General features: G+C 57.9%; 5 protein-coding genes across 7 annotated transcripts; 3 read left to right on the top strand and 2 right to left on the bottom strand.

The window, feature by feature from the left end:
• Positions 1-1,443: 1,443 nt before the first annotated feature.
• Positions 1,444-4,491, bottom strand: PEX11B (peroxisomal biogenesis factor 11 beta). Its single transcript, XM_033083035.2, has 4 exons — positions 4,160-4,491; positions 3,752-3,879; positions 3,454-3,655; positions 1,444-2,993 (listed from the first exon to the last, which is right to left on the bottom strand). Exons 1-4 carry the CDS (start codon positions 4,213-4,215, stop codon positions 2,624-2,626), a joined length of 756 nt encoding a protein of 251 aa, XP_032938926.1. The 5' UTR covers positions 4,216-4,491; the 3' UTR covers positions 1,444-2,623.
• Positions 4,492-4,759: 268 nt separating this feature from the next.
• Positions 4,760-10,371, top strand: LIX1L (limb and CNS expressed 1 like). The gene is made up of 6 exons (XM_033082776.1): positions 4,760-5,051; positions 5,312-5,475; positions 6,384-6,524; positions 7,141-7,236; positions 8,480-8,557; positions 8,643-10,371. The coding sequence occupies exons 1-6, from the start codon at positions 4,760-4,762 to the stop codon at positions 8,883-8,885; spliced, it is 1,014 nt and encodes a 337-aa protein (XP_032938667.1). The 3' UTR covers positions 8,886-10,371.
• Positions 10,372-10,516: 145 nt separating this feature from the next.
• RBM8A (RNA binding motif protein 8A) lies at positions 10,517-13,445 on the top strand. The gene is made up of 6 exons (XM_033082777.1): positions 10,517-10,623; positions 11,200-11,259; positions 11,366-11,443; positions 12,037-12,173; positions 12,561-12,697; positions 13,058-13,445. The coding sequence occupies exons 1-6, from the start codon at positions 10,557-10,559 to the stop codon at positions 13,101-13,103; spliced, it is 525 nt and encodes a 174-aa protein (XP_032938668.1). The 5' UTR covers positions 10,517-10,556; the 3' UTR covers positions 13,104-13,445.
• Positions 13,214-16,692, bottom strand: ANKRD34A (ankyrin repeat domain 34A). Its single transcript, XM_033082775.2, has 2 exons — positions 16,119-16,692; positions 13,214-15,493 (listed from the first exon to the last, which is right to left on the bottom strand). Exon 2 carries the CDS (start codon positions 15,443-15,445, stop codon positions 14,078-14,080), a length of 1,368 nt encoding a protein of 455 aa, XP_032938666.1. The 5' UTR covers positions 15,446-15,493; positions 16,119-16,692; the 3' UTR covers positions 13,214-14,077.
• Positions 16,693-16,923: 231 nt separating this feature from the next.
• On the top strand, positions 16,924-19,426 carry POLR3GL (RNA polymerase III subunit GL). Of its 3 annotated transcripts, none has more exons than XM_033082802.2 (8): positions 16,926-17,359; positions 17,480-17,617; positions 17,703-17,832; positions 18,138-18,206; positions 18,305-18,361; positions 18,442-18,509; positions 18,590-18,703; positions 18,788-19,426. In XM_033082802.2, exons 2-8 carry the CDS (start codon positions 17,498-17,500, stop codon positions 18,872-18,874), a joined length of 645 nt encoding a protein of 214 aa, XP_032938693.1. In that variant the 5' UTR covers positions 16,926-17,359; positions 17,480-17,497; the 3' UTR covers positions 18,875-19,426. The 3 variants fall into 3 exon arrangements, with proteins under 3 accessions (XP_032938692.1, XP_032938693.1, XP_032938694.1); XM_033082803.2 differs by having other exon boundaries at positions 16,991-17,005; XM_033082801.2 differs by having other exon boundaries at positions 16,924-17,617.
• The last annotated feature ends 952 nt before the right edge of the window (positions 19,427-20,378 follow it).

Raw genomic sequence — 20,378 nt, 5'->3', positions numbered from 1 at the left:
TTGGGTTGCCACGTCCTCCGGGTGACACTGCCACCTCCCGGACTGAGCTTTTGAGTGGGTTCGGGGAAAAAAAAAAAAAAAGAAAAAAAATTCAAACTGCGATTTAGGACAGAGAGAAACTTGTGCTGCCAGCGGCTGTGGGACGGGCTGGAATTTTCAGGGGAAAAAAAAACCAAGAAATGAGGAGAAAAACAGACAAACAGCAACTGTGCAGCTCCAGCTGTAGCCACAGACAGCCCTGCCCAGGTGAGGCCCCACAAGCACAGGCAGGGCCCCCATCGGGTCATAGGGGAAACTGAGGCACAGGGGGAGGCTCCTCACATTCCAGATTCTTTCTCCTTCCCAATGCCCAAATGTCACCAGACAATCCACCCCCCACCAAATCCCTCTGCCGTACCTCACACCCCTCCTCCCTGCCTAAACCTCCCTGGGGCAGTCCCTGGGGTGCAGGAAGTTGGCCCAGGGTCAGGGCAGGAAGAGCAACACCGGAGAGACAGGATGGGAATGGGATGGGAGAGGGAAGGGACTGGGTATCCCCTCCGCCCACCCTTTGACCCCAGGAAAAGCAGGGATATTCCCTCCCCAGTTCCAAGGGTTCTCCAAAGTCCCCTGAAACCATGGGAGGGTCCCAACCCAGTGCCCCCAGTTAAGCCCAGTACTCCCAGTCCAGCATTACCCCACCTGGGATGGGGCAACCTTGGATGTATGGACAGATGGGAAATGAGGTGCTGGAGAGCAGTTGCAGGAAGGGCCCTGGTGGTGCTGGTCAGTGGCCATTTGGTTCTGAGCCAGCTGTGCCCTGGCAGTCAGGAGGGACATCCATGTCCTGGGGGCCACCGGGCAGGGAGTAAGAAGGGATTGACCTGCTCTACGCTAGGCTGGGGCAGCCTCACCCCCAATCCTGGGGGCAGTTTCAGCCACCGTGACATAAAAAAGACATCAAACCCCTGGACAGTATCCAAAGGAAGGACACAAGGACAGGGAAGCATCTGGATGAGCCACACAAAGAGCAGCTGAGGGCACTTGGGTTTGTTCAGCCTGGAGGAGACGGCAGGGAGACCCTGGGAATCTGCAGCTCCGATCTCTGCCCCCTGTGACCAGGGACAGGATCCAGGGAATGGTTGGAGTGTGCCAGGAGTGGTTTAGGTGGGTATCAGAAAAAGGTTCTTTCGCCAGAGGGTGGTTGGGCACTGAACAGGCTCCCAGGGAATGGGCAGGGCCTCAAGAGCTCCAAGAGCATTTGGGCAATGCTCTCAGGCACAGGATGGGATTGTTGTAGTGTCTGTGCAGGGCCAGGAGCTGGACTCAGTGATCCCAGTGGGTCCCTTCCAGCTCAGGATGTTCTATGATTCAGTGATTCCCAGCCCATTCCAGTGCTCTCAGCCCAGCATTCTCAGCCCATCCCAGTGCCCTGCATTTCCCAAGATCCCAGGACACGAGGACTGGAGGTCACTGCACTTTAATAATTTAATTAATTAATTACTTACACTGACACTGTGGGATCCCCCTGGAGCCCTTCCCACCCAACCCAACTCCCACCAGGATATACACTGCTCCAAAGCCTTCCATGCCTGGTTTTCCCAGGAGAAAGCTTTTGATACAGCCCAGATGGGACCAGGAGTGGGTGGCATTTCAGTATGGAGCTCCCAAAAAGGCTCCAAGAGGAAACTCCTGCTCTCCCAGGGACAGATCCACGGACAATAATTCCCAGCTCCCAGTATGTCCCTTGGTCCAGAGCTTAGTAATAGACATCAAAGCTGTGTTGGGGCCACACACAATCCAGTGCCACAGAATCCGGGGAAAAAGGGAATTCAGTGCGGCATTAGCACCAGGAATACCAGGTGCAGGGAATCCCAACAGAGAACCAGCCACACATTTTTCCCCGAAAACACCACTGAACAGAGTATCTGGGAAGGGAAGTACAGCCGAGGTGGATCTGGGCAGCTCTGGCAGAAGAAGGGAGGTGGATGTGCTGGGAAGCACACAGGAGTGCCCTCCACACTCTCTAACAGAGGGAAGTCCATATGGGAATGCTGGGAGTGATACCCCAGCTTGGTACAACTTGCTCCAGTCACTGCCTTCCCTTGGCCTTTAATGGAATGTTCAGGAGGGCAATTGCTGCCTGAATTTCCCCCCAAAGCCATGGCTTTATGCCTGACACCCATTCTTCCCATTCCCCTCTCCCTGCACACAGATTTCTTACAAGGCAGGAAAATCGTCCAAACAATTTGGGGTTGGATACACTATCTGGCACCAGAATTGTCCCAAGCCCACGGCTTCACCCCCGCAAAAACCATGAGAAGCCCCCAGCAATCCACATTTTCCAGTCTCAATTATTCTCTGTTAGTTGGCTCCATGTTAGACGTGCTTCCCAGACAAAAAGGGGGAATGTTGAACCTCTAAAATTGCTGGAAAAGTCAATGGGAAGAAATGCATTTTGGGAGCTGATGCCCCTGTGGGATCCAACAGTGATCCCTGTGGGATCTATCCAGTGCTAGAACCTTGTGGTTCCAAGAAGTCAGGAACGATGGGAATAGAATGAGCCAGTCAGCTCCAGAGGTGTCACAGCTCCTGGAATAAGCTCCCAGGACTCCCAAACATCCCAAGGAAGCCCCTGGGATAACTACGGCTTCAGTTTGAGCCAGGGGTGGAGGATGGTGAGGATGGAGAGCACGGAGGAGGTGAGGCCACAGAATCCCACGATTCCTGGGCTGCTCCGGCACAGCCCCAGCTTTTCCAGCGGGATCACCAGATCACAGGCATTCCGTAGCAGGTCTAGCAGTAGTGGGGGGTTGTCCCGGAGCACCTGGAGCAGGAGCTGCAGCTGGAGATGCAGGTGGAGCCGGAGACGCTGGATCCTGCCATCAGCCTGGAGTTGACGCCTGTTTTCTGGGCTCTTCCCACGCTTTCTGGCTGCCTCCGCACGCTCCAGCAGCACCCGGACCTCGTAGGCATCCCGGCTCAGGTTCACCACCAGAGCAAATAGGTAATACCTGGGAAAAACAGGGAGCGTGATGGGAGAGTGGGAAACAGTGTCAGCAGAAGCCTCCAGCCACTCCCAGCAGTCACAGAAATGCCCTGGGGAATGGAAAAGTTATGTTCAGCCGGCAGGGACCTGGTCTCCCATGAGGATTCCATTCCCTGCCCTCACTAAGGAATTCCATTGCCCCGTCTACCTCAGAAAGCCTATTCCCTGACCTCCTTTGGAAATTCACCACTTGCTCTTGGGGAGCTCATTGCCTACTCTCCTTAATTTCACTCCCTGTCCTCTCCTGGGAATTCCATCCCTTATTCTCCCCAGGGGAACTCCATTCTCTGCTCTCCCTAAGGAATCCTATTCCCTGCTCTAGCTTGGCAATCTGATGTCCCTACGCTGCTCACCAACACACCTGAGGAGGCCTTTCCAACCTTCGTTCCATGAATGCCCCACCAAATCCAGACACCTCTCCTCACCTGAAGGATCTCTGGCTCCACTTGTCCATGGCAAGGCCAGGCAGGATCCCGGTTTTCCCGGCCCACAAGATGTTGTCACAGGCCAGGAAGAGGGCACGGTTCAGGTGGGACAGGGTGAGGCAGAAGCGCAGGACAGGGTCAGGTAGATGCAGCGAGCGCTGGGCCCCTGCCAGGGCCTCGGCCGAGCCCCCCAAGCGCAGCACTGCAGGAGGGGGACACGAGGGGGTCACCGGGGGTTTGCGGATTCCAAGAGCCGCCCTGTCCCTCCTCAAAACCACTCAGACCTCCCACCACTCACGCTTGCGGCCCAGGCTCAGATGAGCCTCCAGGTGCTGGAGGCGGCTCAGGGTCCCGGAGCTGCTCCCGGAGCCGTTCCCGGCGCGGCTCAGCGCGGCCCCAGCCAAGGCACAGGCGTACTGGGCGGCCCTGTGGACAACGAGGGAGTCAGGGGGGCACGGAGCACCGGGGACACCACCCCGGCGCCTCGGACTCCCCTTCTCTGGGTTCGAAAGCATCCGTGACGGCCCACCTGGCGCCTCGGGATTTTCGGATCCCCGTGATCCCCCTCTTCGCGTTCCGAGACCTCCGTGACCGACCTCCCCCCCCGGGCTCTCCGTAATCCCCGCTGCTCCCGTGACCGTCCCCTCGAACCTCCACGACACCCTTGCCCTGGGCCCCCGCTGGGTCCGGGGAGGTGAGGCTGTACCTGAGGAGGCGCTCCCGGGCCTGGCTCTGGGCGCTGAAGCGCACCCAGGCCTCCATGGCGGGGGCCCGCTCCCGAACGCGATCCCACTCCCGAGCCAGGCAGAGCGTCACTTCCGGCAGCCGCCGCGGCTCGTCCCCACTGGCTGTGCACGGATCCGCCCGCTCCGACCAAAACAGAGGCCATGAATGGACGACAGGCGTAATCCCCGCCTCTAAATCTGTCCCGAAGAGCTTGATTGGTTTCTTTTTGCCATTAATTGCTTCTCCTGATCAATAAGAGTGTGGCTGTCATCCCGTACCGCCATCTCTGCAGTTTTGTCCTTCCCCCATTTTGATTCGTGTTTTCCCCGTCAATGTAACAAATCCAGCAGCGCGATTGGACAACGGTCCCCTAATCCCGCCCCCTCACCACCCCACGGCCACACACCGCTATTTGTGTTAGTAGGCGAGTCCTGTCCCCGCCCCGCAAGCCGCGCACCGCGCTGTCATTGGTCTGTTTATGCTTTCCCCGCCTCGCCCACCCCGCTCCGGCGCTTCTATTGGGCTGGTGGGCGCGGAGCTGCGCTGATTGACAGCGCCAGGCTGTGGAGGGAGCGCGGCTATGGAGGCGGTGCGGGCGCAGCGGCTGCAGCCCGGGGTGGGCGGCGGGCCCCGCGGGGCCCGGCCCGGCCTCACCGGGGCCCCGGCGGGGCTCGGACCGGCATCGGGAACGGGCTCAGGGCTGGGGCCGGGGCTGGGGCTGCCGCCGCCGCCGCCCCCGCTGGGTCTGCAGGGCCCCCCCGCGCCCCCCGGGACGGGGGCCGGGGCCGTGCCTGGGCCGCCCGCAGTGCTGCGGGAGGCGGTGGAGGCCGTGGTGCGGAGCTTCGCTAAACACACGCAGGGCTACGGCCGCGGTGAGCGGGACCGGGAAGGAGCCGGGGATGCCAACGGACCGGGGGCAGGGGGATCGATTTTCCCTTACTCCCATTTTTCACTTTTCCTTATTTCCGTGTCCCTTCTTATTTTCATGCCCCATTTCCTTCCTTCCTCACCCCCTTCTCCTTCCCCCCTTGCCCCTTTTCCTTCTTTCTGTGCCCCATTTCCACCCTGCTGTGCCAATTCCGGGGGGTTCTTCCCGGCGTTTCTCCTGCCTGATCCTGGCTGTGTCCGGCAGTGAACGTGGTGGAGGCGCTGCAGGAATTCTGGCAGATGAAGCAGTCGCGCGGGGCCGAGCTGCGCAACGGCGCCCTGGTGCTGTACGAGATGGTCCCGGCCGCCAGCCCCCCGTACGTCTGCTATGTCACCCTGCCCGGGGGCAGCTGCTTCGGCAGCTTCCAGGTACGATCCCGACCCCGGGAATGCCTCTCCCGGACTCCACCGGAATCATTTCTCAAATACCTTCTCCCTGCTAGGGGGTTCTCCTGCCGATTCCAGCCCCTGCATCTGGCTCTAAAACCTCTTTAGTTCCAAGGAAATTTAATTGCAAGTTGCTCCTAGCCTGTAAATCCCCACCAGATTCCAGTCCGGGAAGATTTGTCTGTGGATTGTGCTTTTTTGGTGTCCTTTATTCCCTGTTCTGGTCACTTGCACCTTAGTGCTGAGGTAGGAGATGGAATATCAAGGAAAACTGTTGGATTGGCTGGATCTGATCTTCCTTTTCCTTCCCAGGATTCAGTCCTTCCTTTTCCTTCACAGGATTAGGCAGAGGTTTAAACTGACAGAGGAATATTCCTCTGCTGGGTCTCAGGATTTGTCCCATTTGTCCCTCTTCTCCAGATGCCGAAAGAATCTGGAAATCAAATCAGAGCGTTGGATCATGGGGTCCTGGAATGGCTTGGGTTGGAGGGGACCTTAAACACCATCCAATTCCAACCCAGTGCTGTGGGCAGGGAGCATCCCACTGGAGGAATCTGCTCCTTCACACCTTCTGGGGAAACTCCTGACCCAAAATCCCTCACCAAAGAGATTGAAGTCCCAATGTCCCATCAAGTCCTGGCTGTGTTCCAGATTCTTTCCTGGCCTTCCTCTTGGTTGGGAAAATGGACCCAGAGGAAACAATTCCAGCAGTCACAGGGTCATCCCATACCAAAATCCTGGTCTTTAGGGGAAATTTGGGAACAGTTTGGGTTTGAGGTAATTAATTACTTGACAATGCAACGGGAGGTTCTGAACTCAATTCCCATTCCCGCTGGTCCGGGGTGTGTTGGGATCCTGAGAATGTCCCGACTGTGGCTATGTGTCCCCAGTTCTGTCCCACGAAGGCTGAGGCGCGCCGAAGTGCTGCCAAGATCGCGCTGATGAATTCCGTGTTCAATGAGCACCCTTCCCGCCGGATCACTGATGACTTCATTGAGAAGAGTGTCTCTGAGGCCCTGGCATCCTTCAATGTGAGGATGGGGACGGAAAATCCTGGGAAAAACCTCAAAGATTAGAACTCCTTGGTGGGAGGGTTTGATAGAGTATTAGGATTTTAAGTATGGGTTAATTCCCATTCTTCTGCTCTTTGTGCTGCACTCCAGGGTGGGATAATAAGGCTGATATGTGGATTTTCCTGGCCGTTCCATGACAGGATTGTCACATCCACTAGTTTTCCTTAAATCAAATATTTTCCAGGAATTTTGGTTTCTATCAATGGGAGATTTGCATTCTCCCTTTCCTGCTCTGATTGTCTCAGAGGGAATTCTTCCAATGCGGCCCATGGTGCTGTGGTCTCTGGGGTGTTGTGAGAGCCTTGGAATCAGCGCAGGAAAAATCCTGTTCCCAGGGGATTCATTGCTCCAGGAGAGCCAAATTTATCTAGGTGCTGCCCCAAATTTGTCCAGATAGTGCCAGAGTAGCTCATGCCATGTGGTGGAGGCTGGATTACCTGTATAAGAATGTGACAGCTCAGCCTGTGCTGGCATGAGGCTCTCCTGAATCCCACTGGGAATTCTGGGAGTGGGGATAGTGCAGCAGGAGCAGATCCAGTGGGAATGGCAGCTCCTGTCTGGAATGTCTCTGCAGGGTAATCGAGAAGAGGCAGATAATCCCAACACTGGCATCGGGGCCTTCCGCTTCATGCTGGAGTCCAACAAGGGAAAATCCATGCTGGAGTTCCAGGTACTGTTGACAGTTTTTGCAGATATTGTTCCTAATCTACCCAGGTCTCATTCCTGATTTGGCTAAGGGCTGTTTGAGTTGATGTCCCAGCTGCATTTTTAGTCTTTTCTATGGAAAATGAACTCAGGGTTTCTTTCTGATTCTGATCAGACTCTGGGTACTTCCAGGTGCAGCAAAGTCCTTGGAATTGGGTTTCTCACTGTCACTGTGATATTTCCAGGTGATACCTCCAAATGTCCTACTTGAGGTAGTCCAGTTAATTAGTGGGATTCATCCTCTCCCTGAGAACAGTGAAGTAGGAGCTCTCACAAGGAAAGGTGGGAAGATGTTTCCCTCAAAGACACTTTGATTGTGAAATTGGGCGTCAGTGATGTCATGACACTCCCCCAAACCACAGGGCCATTCTTGTATCCCATTGTAATGTGGGGGTGTGGCTGGGAAGAACGTTTCAACAATGGGAAGTCTGAGCTGCCAAGGGAAGGTTCTGGAACATGGATCAGGATTAGGAGAACAGCTTGGAGTGGAGAGTCCTCTGGGCCTTACTCCAACTTTTATGAAGAAGGAGCTGGGAGCAGAGCCAGGGAAATCAGGTTTGGAACTCCCTGTCCATCCCAGGATGTTGTTATAGTAGTTCCTTGAGATTCCTGAATCCTTTTAATTTCAACTTGGCCTTTGGTAGGGACTGATTCTGGAGCACACATCACTGGAGCTGGATTTTCATTAGAGGAGAAATCTAGCTGTGACTCTGCTCCAGGGTGACAGGCAGGAGATGTTTATGTTCAAAGCCCTGTTTACAGATGGAGACTCTGGGATGGAGATTCCCAGCTCCATCTGGGTTTGGGAAGCCTAACAGATCCCAGTTTTTAAGCAGAGTTCTTCTCCTTCGAGGGAGAAGTCACAGGACAATCTGGGATTGTGCTTGATGCTGCTGGTGGTTCAGTTTAGAGAAGAGAATCCCATAATTCCCAGGGCACAGGGATCATTGGAGGCTGTCTCCATTGTAGTCCAGATTAATCAGGGAATTCTGCCCCAGTGTCCTGGTGGTGGTGGTGCCTTTGGCTGAATCCATGTTCAGAGAAGCTGCCCCATCTCTGGAAGTAATCCAGGCCAAGTTAGAAGTGGCTCAGAGCCACGCAGGCAGGTGTCCAGTGTTCCCCCGGGCTCTAGGTGATTCACAAGGTCCCTTCTGCCCCACTTCTGGTCCTGCATCTGCTCTCATCCTGTCTCCTTCCTGCCACACCAGGAGCTGATGACGGTTTTCCAGCTGTTGCACTGGAACGGGAGCCTGAAGGCCATGCGGGAGCGTCAGTGCTCACGCCAGGTGAGTCCAGGGCTGCTCAGGGGCCACCTCGATCCTGCTGCTCCTTCCCATTCCTAAGCTTCCCCCTGCATCCCATTCCCACCAGGAAGTCCTGGCTCACTATTCCCACCGTGCTCTGGACGATGACATCCGGAACCAGATGGCCCTGGACTGGGTGAACCGGGAGCAGAGCATTCCGGGTGCCCTGTCCCGGGAGCTGGCAGCCACAGAGCGGGAGTTGGATGAGGCCCGGCTGGCCGGGAAGGAGTTGCGATTCCATAAGGAGAAGAAGGACATCCTCCTGCTGGCAGCTGGCCAGCTGGGCTCAGCACACTCCTCTGGCTGCTGAACCCTAGGATCCCACCTCGGGATCCTTCCTGGTGCTCCCAACACCCTTTCCTGAATCCTGGCCCGTTTGCACATTTGAAAGAAATTTAGGGAAAAAGCTCCTGAATGGATCCTGTTGGAGCTGCTCGTCAGTCTCCTCATTCCCTAGAGAATTTCTTATTCTCTTGAGAACCCCTGATTTGCTAGGGAACTTTTGTTCGCTGGGAATTCCTTGTTCCTTACCTATTTTTTTATGTCCCTTATTTTCGGGGCTGAAATCACAGATTTTTTCCTCTCCACACTCACATCGATACTGGAGCAGGTGGGATTCCATGGAATCCAGTGTTTCCTCTGGAAAAGCCTGTTGGATCCAATGCCTGGCACTCCCTCCCTCCTGTAGGCAGATCCCAGCAGAAAGGGATCAATTAAACCTTCTCAATTAGCTCCTTAATTAAATCTGAATGGATGCCAACGTATGCAATATCCAAAGGGATCGGTAACTGCAGTTTGAAATTAAATCTGGGATAAGCCTGCAGCATTTCAGTCCCAAGATCTGCAGTTCCCCCTGGAATTGCCCTGTCTGTATCCAAACATCAGCACTGGCGTTGTCATGGAAGGTTGGAAAAGTCTTGGAGAGTTCGTGAATGAGGGAGGGATTTGCACTAATTTTTCCCTGTGTTTTGTATCCATATCCATGTGGAATTCAGACTATGTTTAGCTTTAGAAACCCCTGTTATGACATGGAATTGTTCAAACAGCTCCAAGTTCACCCCAGAAAATGTCAGTTTATCCATGGAAATTTCCATATTATTCCCCTTTTCCCCAGCGGACTGGAAATACAAACTAAATTCCAAGCCTCCTTTTTCAACCCAGCTTTGAGCTTTTCCCGCTTCTTATCCCCTTAAACCCTCCAGGTTCCATTATTCCCACCCTCCTTCTTCCCTGTGCGTGACCACAGGATGTTCCAGCAATAATCATTGTTTTAGGATAAAATTGGAGTAATTCCATTGTCTGTAGGTACCCCATTTTTATATCTGCATCCAAACGAGCCTATTTTGGGAGTTTATATATTTTTTATACTTTCTATAAACACTATTAATGTTTGATGTAGCTGAAAATGGGATTTAAAATGGATGGGGGGTTGTGGGGTGTCATTTTCCTGAAATGTTAGAAAAATCTGATTTAGGAATAACATGGAGTTAATCCCGCATTTATTCCCCTGATTCCACACATAAGGGGATCCTTGAAGATCCTCCCAGCACTTCCAGCAGCTTCTTTATGCTCCAATTAAACAGATCCGGGAGGATTTTGGCAGTTCCATCTCTGTGGAGGAAAATTTTAAAAAAAAAAAATTAATAAGAGGAGAAGCTGAATATTCCATTGCTTGTGGGATTGGGGTGCCAGTTTGGAGGCTCCGGAGCTCCTTGTCGAGGCAGTGGAATTACGGGGATCTGGCGGGATAAACACTGCAGTGGATTTTATACAATAAACCCAGCGATTTTGGTTAACTTTGAGGCTCTTGCTCATTTTGCGGGGCGGCGACAAGACGGCGTGACCTCCTCAGCATGGCGGAATGCGCGCTCCAGCCAAGCGCCCTCCCCAATATGGCAGTGCCGGTGCTTCCGCCCCCCTCCCGCCCACTACGGTGGCCACTTCCGGCGCGCTCCCGGCCTGCCCCGGTATTCTGGGCAAGATGGCGGACGTGCTCGATCTTCATGAGGCGGGCGGAGAGGATTTCGCTATGGACGAGGACGGGGACGGTGAGCGTGGGGCTCGGGCGATACCGTCCGGCCCAGAGCGGCCCCGCCGACCGATCCGGCCGTGCCCCGGCTCAGCGGAGCCGCTCCTGCCGCCTCTGGCCGCGCCCCCAAACCCGGTCGGCCTCATGGACAGCCCCGGCCCGGGAAGGGTTATTCCCGGCCCGGGGTGGGGGTTCCTGTCGTTCCCAGGGGGCTCTTTCTCGGCCCTGGGGGGGGTCATTCCTGGCTCAGAGGGTCATTCCCAGTATGGGAGATGTATCCTGCCTGTCCGTAAGGGGTCATTCCCGGCCCATGGGATCATTCTTGGCCCGGAGGGATTCTGGGGGTCCTGTCCCGCCCTGCTCGCCCGGGGGAGGTCATTCCCGTTATGGGGAAACTGTCTTGTCTTTCCTGGGGGTGTCCCTGCCTGCACCAGGGAGTCCTGCCCAGCCCAGGTGGGTCTTTCCTGACCCAGGGACATCCTTCCCAGCCCAGGGGGCCCCTTCCCTGCCAGGATGAGGGGTCCCTCTCCATCCGGGGGGGCTCCCTGCTCCTGCTGACTCCATGATCCTGTTCCCTCCGTGCAATTCCCACCAGAGAGCATCCACAAGCTGAAGGAAAAGGCCAAGAAGCGGAAGGGCCGTGGCTTTGGCTCAGGTGAGGCCCCAAAACACCCTAAAATCCCTTCCCTGGCATTCTGGGAGGGGCTGGTGACCCTGAAGTTTTCGGCCCCTGTTCTTCCCCTGTTTTCCCTCCTTTCCAGAGGAAGGATCCCGCGCTCGAGTGCGCGAAGATTATGACAGCGTCGAGCAGGACGGGGATGAGCCGGGGCCACAGAGATGTGAGGGGGACACTGGGGACCTGGAGGGTTTCATGGGTGCTCTGCAGCTCTGGATCAGGGCTCAGCCCTGCTGGGGCAATCCCTTCCCATCTGTCATTTCCAGGATTTATTTTAGGGCAAACCCCAGCTTCGTATCCCCTTCCTAAGGTGGGAATGGGGGAATTTGCTGGAGATGCTCTTTCCGGAGAACCCCACAGCCTCCAAGTGTAACCAGGGGCACTTTCACCATGGAAGAGAGTGGGAATGGGGGGGATGGGTGACCTAGACTGAGGTTCAACTCTGCTGGGATGAGCTTTCCCCAACCTCACCTAGGATTTGTGGACTCTGGGCCTCCATCTCCCTTTCCTAGCTGTGAAAAAAGAGTGACTTTGGGTGACAGACTGTTTCCTGGAGACCCACCATGGGAAGGAGGAAGAATTGAGGCCATGCTGGGATGATTCTTCTCCACCTTCCCAGGATCACTTTTGGGTCAACCCCCAAATCTCACTCGTGGAGGCTCCATGCCCCTTCCCCAAGGCAAGGGATTTTGAGGGGAAAGCTCCATTCCCAGCTCTGTGACTCACCCCCCGCCCCCCCGGCCTTTTCCTGCCCAGCCGTGGAGGGCTGGATCCTGTTTGTGACAGGGGTGCATGAGGAGGCCACAGAGGAGGACGTGCATGACCGGTTTGCAGAATTCGGGGAGATCAAGAACATCCATCTGAACCTGGACCGGCGCACAGGATACTTGAAGGTGGGCGGGGGGGGGATAGGGGGTGCTTGTGGGGACCCCCAGGCTCCATCTCAGCTTGGGGGAGGCTCTGGGCTGGGAGGTGTCATGAGTGTACCCCAAAACTGAGCCAATTCTGGGGGTTATGGGAGTCCCTGCACCTCAAAATTGTCTTATTGGGAGGTCCCTGCATCCCAAAACTGAGCTGGGGGTTGGGCTGTAAAGGGGGATTCCCCTGGTGGCTGGGGTCATTCCTGTTCCTGGTCCTAACCACAGAGTGAGCTTTGGGTTCCCAGTGCCCGGGCTCATTCCCATTCCTAAACCTGGGGTGTCAGGGGATCCGTGCACCCCAAATCTGAGCTATGAGTTCCCCTGGTGTCCGGGCTCATTCCTGATCCAATCCCATCCCAGGGCTACACGCTGGTGGAGTACGAGACGTACAAGGAGGCGCAGGCAGCCATGGAGGGGCTCAACGGGCAGGAGCTCATGGGGCAGCCAGTCAGCGTTGACTGGTGCTTCGTCAGGGGCCCCCCCAAGGGCAAGCGGAGGTGAGGAAATTCCTGGGAATTCCAGGAGCTGGGAATGGGTGGGACCTGTGGGAGCAGTGGAACCCTTGGCTAGGGCAATGGGGGCATTCCATGCACCATTGTGTGGGTGGCAGGGTTAAAATAGGGATAAACACCCCAAAATGCCCTTCTTCTAGACTCCTTCCTTCCCTCTTCTTTCCTCCATTTCCTGTACTCTTTTCCCTCCTTTTCCTCTTTTCTCCCATTTCTAACTCTTTTCCTCCTTCTTTCTTTACTGTCCCCATTCCCTTATCCTCTTTTCCCTTATCTCTTTTTCCCTTACCCATTTTTCCCCTTTTCTCTTTTCCTCTTTCCCTTCCCCACCTCTTCCCTGTTTTCCAGGGGTGGGCGCCGGCGGAGCCGCAGTCCGGACCGGCGCCGCCGATGATGGATCCAGACTTCCACCCATTTGTGTTCAGAGTCCAGACTGGGGGAAACTGGGAAAACTGGGGTTTGTACACAGCCTCAAGGAGCCAAACAGCTCCATCACTGGGGAAATTAGGGTTTTATGGAATTTTATTGTTTTCAAAAGACAAGTAAGAGGGAAGCAGCAGTTTCTGAGGGCTGGGGGGGATTTCCCTCAGCTTTGGGGGGGATCGCTCCCAGCCCCCCATCCCAGTACATCCCAGGAGTTTTTTCCATGCCCCAGACAAATAGTCCCTAAATCTCCCATGGTATTTATCCCACCAGGAATTCCTTGTTTTCTGTTAAATAACAAGATTTTGTCTAAGTTTGTCTTCTTGTTCTTTGTCCTTGATTAAAGCTCCCCAGACACTCCCATGCCCCTTTCCCTAAAATCCCTCTCCCATCCAGACTGCTGGATCCCCAAGGATCCTGAGGATCACTCCCAGCCTAGCAGTAGAACAACTCCAACTTTCTTCCAAAAGAACAACTGATTTTTTCCTTAAAACTGGCATTGGGAGGCAACAGCTGTGCAAAGCTTGGGGGGACCCAGTGGGGTCCCTGTGCCCAGATGTACTTGTGTCTGGTTGTGACAGTGTCTGGCTGTGCCAGCGTCCAGCTGTGCCCCTGTCTGTCCCCTGTGTCCCCAAACCCACAGATGGGCACACCCTTCCTCCTCAGAGCCCCTGAGCTGCACTGGGGCCTGTATTGTCAGACCCTGGGGACCCTCAGCGATGGGTCTAGTGAAAAAAGCTGCTGAGAGGATGAGGCGGGAGCAGGAGGAGGGTACTGGGGGTAGCTGGGAGTTGGGAATGCACCCACCAGCTCCCCGAATTTGGGGTCATGCAGAGTTAGTGCCAACAGAGGGATGGAAGAGTTGACTCTCAGTAGGGTTGAGAAGAAATGGTACCACTGCCCAGGGTGTGGCCTTCCCAGATAGGTCTTAGGCTTCGGGGGTCCCTAAGAGCCAGGCTCAGGAGCCAGCCCCCCACAGAAGGCCCCGAGATGCCGCAGGGCCTCTGGCTGCATGGAATGCCGGCGGAGCAGTGCTCGGGGAGGCAGCGGGGGGAGCAGCCCGGCCCTGCCTGGCCCGGGGGGCTCCAGGGGAAGCGTTCCAGAGCCACGGCGCTCCAGCAGCCCAGCCGGGTGCTGGAGCGGCCCAGAGGTGGCTAGCTCAGGATTGGGGGGGTCCCAGCGCAGGGGTTTGCCCCGTGGAGGATCAGGGGCTGGAGCCCAACGCCCCAGGGTGGGGACAGGGGGCACCCGTTCTGACCAGGTGCCGCCTGGCAGCCCTGAGACCTCACGCCCCTCCACGCTGTGCCGGCGTGGGCGCAACCGCAGACCCTCCAACCCCACCACCAGCTGCTCTGGGGAGGCTGACGTCCCTTCCAGGGGCCCCCGTGGGCCCTCAGAGGAACCCCAGGAACCTTCTGAGGGGCCCCGTGTCCCATCCAAGGGTCTCCGTGTCCCCTCCAGGGGTCCCCGTATCTCATCTAAGGTTCCCTGTGCTCCCTCTGAGGGTCCCTGTGTCCCCTCCAGGCTTCCCTGTGTCCCCTCGGAGCGTCCTCGCATCCTCTCCACCCCTGGCACCATCAGCCCCCATGGCTCCGAGTTGAGCCTTTTCAGCTGCCGCTTGGGCCCGGCCCGGGATGGTTCTGGAGCGGCGCCTGGAGCCGTGGGTGGGAAGCGGAACACGTCGCGCTCCTCGTCCCTCGCGCTGGCACCCGGCGACGCCGCCGCCCGCACCTGCACCTGGGAGGGGGACGCGCAGAGGGCGGGCGACGGGGGCGAGTTCAGGTATTGCCGGGTGGTCTTGGTGCCACGGGGCGACGTGGCTGAGGTGATGATGATGACGTCGCGCCCGCGCTCCCGGCACGCGTCCAGCAGCACCTGCAGCGTCTCCCGGTCCCCGCGCTCCAAGGCGTAGACCAGCGCGGAGCCACCGGCGTAATCCCGGGCGCTGGGGTCAGCGCCGTGGGCCAGCAGGATGGTGACCACGGCCGGGCCGGCGCGCTCCGCGCAAGCGTGCATCAGCGCCGTCTTCCCGGATTTGTCGGGAATGTTGGGATCGGCGCCGTTCTCCAGAAGGTACTGGACCATCCGCGGCTGCTCGGGCGGGTCGGCGTAGCCGGCACGGCACGCTGCCATCAGCGGTGTCGTGCCCGCGGCATTGCCTTCGTTGATGTAGGCTCCCCCCTCCAGCAGCAGCCGGGTCAGGCGGAATTTCCCTTGGGATACGGCGCGCAGCAGCGCCGAACCCTCCGCCGGGATCATGGGGAGCCCCAGTGGCACCGCGGCGCTGGGGGCGCGGCGGACAGGGCTGGGCATGGCCGGGCTCACGGGACGGAGCGCGGGGACAGGACTGGCACTCGCTCACTGCAAGGGGATAGGACGCGGAGTGAGACCCCCGAGTGCCCCGGCATGGGAACAGGGTCAGACTCCCCCTGAGACTCCCAGAATGTGCACAGGGTGAGACCCTGGAATCTCCCAGGATGGAGTGTGCCCCCTGCCTGCCTCAGTTTCTCCAACAAGGGAGGTTTCCGGCGAGACCGAGCTCCCTAGCCTGTGTCCCTCACCCACGTCCTCCCTGCCCGCACCCACAAACCCCACCTGCCCCTGCCGGCAGTTCCTCTCAAATTCCTCACATCCCTTCCTGCACCCCCTCCTCATCCTCTTCCCTCTCCTACGTTTGTCCCACCTGCTTCCCTTGCCCACAACCCCACCCCTAGCTGTACTCCTATACCCTGCCCGTACCCCCATCCCTACCGGTACCCTAATCCTTGTCCACACCCCATCCCTGCCTGCACAGTTCCCATGGCGACGGCCGCTCATCCCGCTCCGACCAGCCAGGAAAATGGGGGAGAATCCACCACCTTCCCGGTCCCCTCGGTCCCCTCAGTGAGATAGCCCCGGGCCTGGGGGCTGTCCTGTCACCCCCCACGCAGTGGGGACACCCCACAGCGGGGACCCCCCATCCAGCCCCTCTCCACCCCCATTTTACCGTGACAACCGGAACATGGGGTCCCTCCGCTCCAGGTCCCGGTTCCCACGGCCCCTGGGATGGGGGTGTCGGGGACAGCGGCCCGTGGCCGCCATCCCGGCCTGCCGCCGGTGAGGCGGGGGGGTGGGAGGTGATGTGGAGGGTCCCCCCCCCACCTCCCGCAGCGCTATTTTTGGCAGCTGCTGGCGCGGGGGGGGGCTGGAGCAGGATGAATCACCCACGACGCATCCAGCGCCCGGCCCTGCCTGGGAGTAAGGAGGGGGGCGCAGGTGCCGGGGGACACAGGAGGCTGTGTGGGGGAGGCCCGTGGGACAGCGGGACTGGGGGTTACAGTCCAGCAGGATTAAGGGCTGTGGGACCGCAGGAGTGGGGGTCGCCGTGCAGGGGGGCTAAGGGCCCTGGAAGATCGGACATTGGGGGAGGCCAGGTGGCAGTGGGCGGGGGGGTTCCAAAACAGTAGGGCTGGGAGCCGTGGGGTGACAGCATAGTGAGGCTGGGGGCCACAGTGGCCCTAGTACCGGGGGACCGAGCTACCCCAGGGCCGAAGGGTTGGGGGGTCCGGGCGTGGGGGGGACGAGGGACCTTTTTATCCCCCTTCTTTTGCCCCTTTTAATCGCCCTTTTCTCACCCCTTTTGATCCCCTTCCCCTTTCCATCCCCCTTTTCTTCCCCCCCCTTTCCATCCCCTTTTCCCCACCCCTTTCCATCCCCCTTTTCCCGCCCCCGCTTCCGCCCCGCCTCCATTCATTGATCCCCATTGGCCCCGCCCCTCTCTCTGACCCGCCAATCAGCGCGGGACTTGCGCACAAGCACCGCCCCTCTGCGCGTACACGTGTGGAGCGACTGCGCTTGCGCGGGGCGAGAGCGGTGCGGGGCTCGACACCGGGGGTAACAGGGGGACATCGGGACCGGGAGGGCCACCGGGAGGACCTAGGAACAGGGATGGAGACGGAGACAGGGGACCGAGACTGGGGGCCCTGGAGGAGGCCGTCGTTACGGGGTGGTGCAGAGAGACGGGACAGCGGGACAGGGATGGGGAGTACGGGAACGGGGTCCAGGGGGGGCTCACAGTGGGACTGAGATCAGGACCGGGACCAGTTTTCGGGAGGGGAAAGAACCGACACCGGGGAACACCGGGACCGAGAACGGGGTGGAACCTGGACTGTGGGGAAACGCCGGATCGGGACCAGGAGCCGGGACACGGGATAATCAGGCCCGGGGGTACAACCGGAACCGGATCGAGTGATGAGATAGGCACCGTGACCGGTCGGGGGGAGGAGGGAAAGGACGGGGCTGGGACTGTGGGGGAACACCGGGACCGAGCAGAGGATGGAGGTGTCACCGTGCTTCCCTTGTCCCCAGCGGCCCCCGGGGCTCAGCATGGCGGGCCGGGGCCGCGGCCGGGGCCGGGGCCAGATGACGTTCAACGTGGAGGCCGTGGGGATCGGGAAGGGGGACGCGCTGCCCCCGCCCACGCTGCAGCCCTCGCCTCTCTTCCCGGTGAGTCCTCCGGGGGCTTGGGGGTCCGGAGGCCCCTCGGGGGTTGAGCACTGACACGCTCATCACATCCGTGCCCCTGACCCAGGCCCTGGAGCGCCGCGCCGTGCCCCTGCCCGGGGGCGAGGAGGGCGAGTACATGCTGGCCCTGAAGCAGGAGCTGCGCAGGGCGATGAGGGGGCTCCCCTACTTCGTCAAACCGGGCGCACCCCGCAGAGGTACCGGGCCGGGGGGTTGGATCCTGACCCTCCTGTGTGCCCCTGTGAGGAGGAAGGGCAGGAATGGGTTTGAACGGGAGCCAATTCCCGTTGTCCCTTCCACCCTGCTGCTCCCTGGCCTTTCCAGCACTGTCATCCCCCTCACTCCCCACTCCACCAGGCTGGGACTCCCCAGCCCTCCTATTTTATTCCTCTCAGCTGCACCACCTCGTGCCGTCAGCCATCCCCCTGTGGGTCCCACAGGTGTCTCCAGGGGTGGGTGTCCCCTAAATCCCCCCAGAGTGTTTCCCCACATTTCCCTGCAGACATTGAGCGCTACTCAGACAAGTACCAGCTCTCCAGCCCTACAGACAATGCCATCGACTGGAACCCAGGTGGAGTGACACGGGAGGGGATCTGGGGGGGACACGGGGATGTGGCGTTGACTGAGGGAGCCGACCAACTTCTCACATTGCCCCGTTTTGCCCCCCAGACTGGAGGCGGCTTCCACGGGAGCTGAAGATCCGGGTGCGGCGGCTAAGGAAAGGCAGTGAGTGACCCCTTCCTGCCCCCACCCCATGTGTCCCCTCTTTTCACCCGGCGGCTGACAGCCTCCTGTGTCCCCCCCAGGGACCACTCCCCTCGTCCCCAAGCAACACGTGGCACTCGACAAAGAGGAGACTATTAAGAAGCTGGAGGTAGCGAGGTGAAGGTGGGGGTGTCCCCACTGGCTGGATTTTGGTGTCTCCCTCCAATAACACTCTCCTGACCCATGCAGAGCCTGGAGAAGAAGGAGGAGGAGGTGACATCAGAGGAGGAAGAGGAGAAGGAGGAGGAAGAAGAAGGAAAAGAGGAGGAAGAAGAAGAGTATGATGAGGAGGAGCATGAAGAGGTGGGAAGGGGGGAACCCTGGGGAGCTTGGTGGGGTGGGGACATCCCCAGGTACCACCGTGTTCTGCCTGTGTACCCCCAACAGGAGACTGACTACGTCCTGTCCTACTTTGACAATGGGGAGAGCTTCGGCCCTGACAGCGATGATAATGGCGACGAGGCAGTGTACTGACCCTGAGAACGGATACCCACAAGACCATGCATCCCCAGGCTGTGGGGAACCCCGAGAGTGGGGACCCTGCTGCATCAGCGGGGACACACTGAAAGTGGGGACCCCCACACACCACGGGCACAGCAGGGACCCCTTGTCCTGCCCACAGGACAGTGGGGACCTCCTCACCCCTGCCCCAGTTAGCAGAGGTCCCCTCACCTCCCCAGGACAGTGAGGACCCCCTCACCCTATCACCTGGAACCAGAGCCCCTCTTACAGCTCGGGAACATTGGGGTCCCCTGTGAACCCTCCTTGGGGCGGCGGGGTCCCTTCTCCGCCCGTCATTGCTCCGTGCCACCACCAGATGGCGCCGGTGGTGTAGGCCCGGAGTGTGGGGCGGGACCCTCCAGTTTTGGGGGGAGACCCAGGGGGATTCGTGCTTTTTGGAGTGGGTTTTGGTGCGATAGGGAGTCCCGAAACGTGCCCTGGCCCTCCCCTCTTGGCCTCCCTTTGGCAGCAGCTTTCATCTTTTGTGCTTTTTAAAACAAATTTTGAGTAAAGTGGATTTTGGTATTTCTGGCTCAGCTATGAGTGCTTTTTGTGTGAGGGGTTGGATAAGGGGGTTACCAGGGGCAAAGAGGAACTGTAAAGGGGGAAAGAGTTTTTTGGGGGATGAAAGATGTTTTTTTGAGCTAGAAAATGTGTTTCTTTGAGGAAGGAAAAGGTGGTATTTTGTGAAGAAAGGTTTTATGGGGAGGGGAAGGTGTTTTCTTGGGTGGAAAATGTTTTCAGAAGATAAAGGTTTTTGGGGGAGAAAGGTAATTTTTTGGAAAAGGTTTATTTGGGTAGGAAGGTGGATTTTTTGGGAGTAAAAGTGTAGTTTTAGGGAGGGAAAGGTAACTTTTTGTGGGTCAAGATGTCTTTTTTGGGGAAAATATGTATTTTGGGGGAGGGAAAGATGTGTTCTAGGGTGGAAGGTGCGTTTTGGGGGAGAAAGTTTGGTTTATTGCGGGGGACGTTTTCTTTGGAGGGGGAAGGTGTATTTAATAATACGTGTTTTAGGGGATAAGGTGGATTTTGGGGGAGGAAAATGTTGGGGTTTTTTCAGGGATAAGTTTTTGGAGTGAGGAAAGGGGGTTTTTTGAGGGGGGGAAGTTTTTCGGGGGGAGAGGCATCTTTTTGGTGAGGAGAAATGGCTCTTTTTGGTAGGGAGTGTTTTCGTGGGGATAAAGGTTTTTGGGGAGGGAGATGTTTTGGGGAATGGCAATGTGGGTTTTTTTAGGAGGAAGGAGTGTTTTTTTCTCGGAGGGGGGTGTGTCTGTGCCGCGGGCCAGGGGCGGGGGCTGCTCACATGAGTGTCACATGCCGGCCCCCTCTTCCCCACCCCCAGGCCAGTTCCTGTTTGTGGCCACGAACATTCCAGCAGTTCTGGACTTCCAGCTGCTCCTATGCTACCCCCCTTTTTATCCCTGTTTCTCTCTTTCTCCCCTCTTTCCAGCTGTCTGTGGGAACCATGGGACTCCCG

This window comes from Catharus ustulatus, chromosome 30 (assembly GCF_009819885.2).
Source record: "Catharus ustulatus isolate bCatUst1 chromosome 30, bCatUst1.pri.v2, whole genome shotgun sequence".
Classification (NCBI taxonomy): Eukaryota; Metazoa; Chordata; class Aves; order Passeriformes; family Turdidae; genus Catharus; species Catharus ustulatus.
Note: the sequence above shows the minus strand (reverse complement) of the source record. Positions and strands in the feature narration are given on the sequence as shown.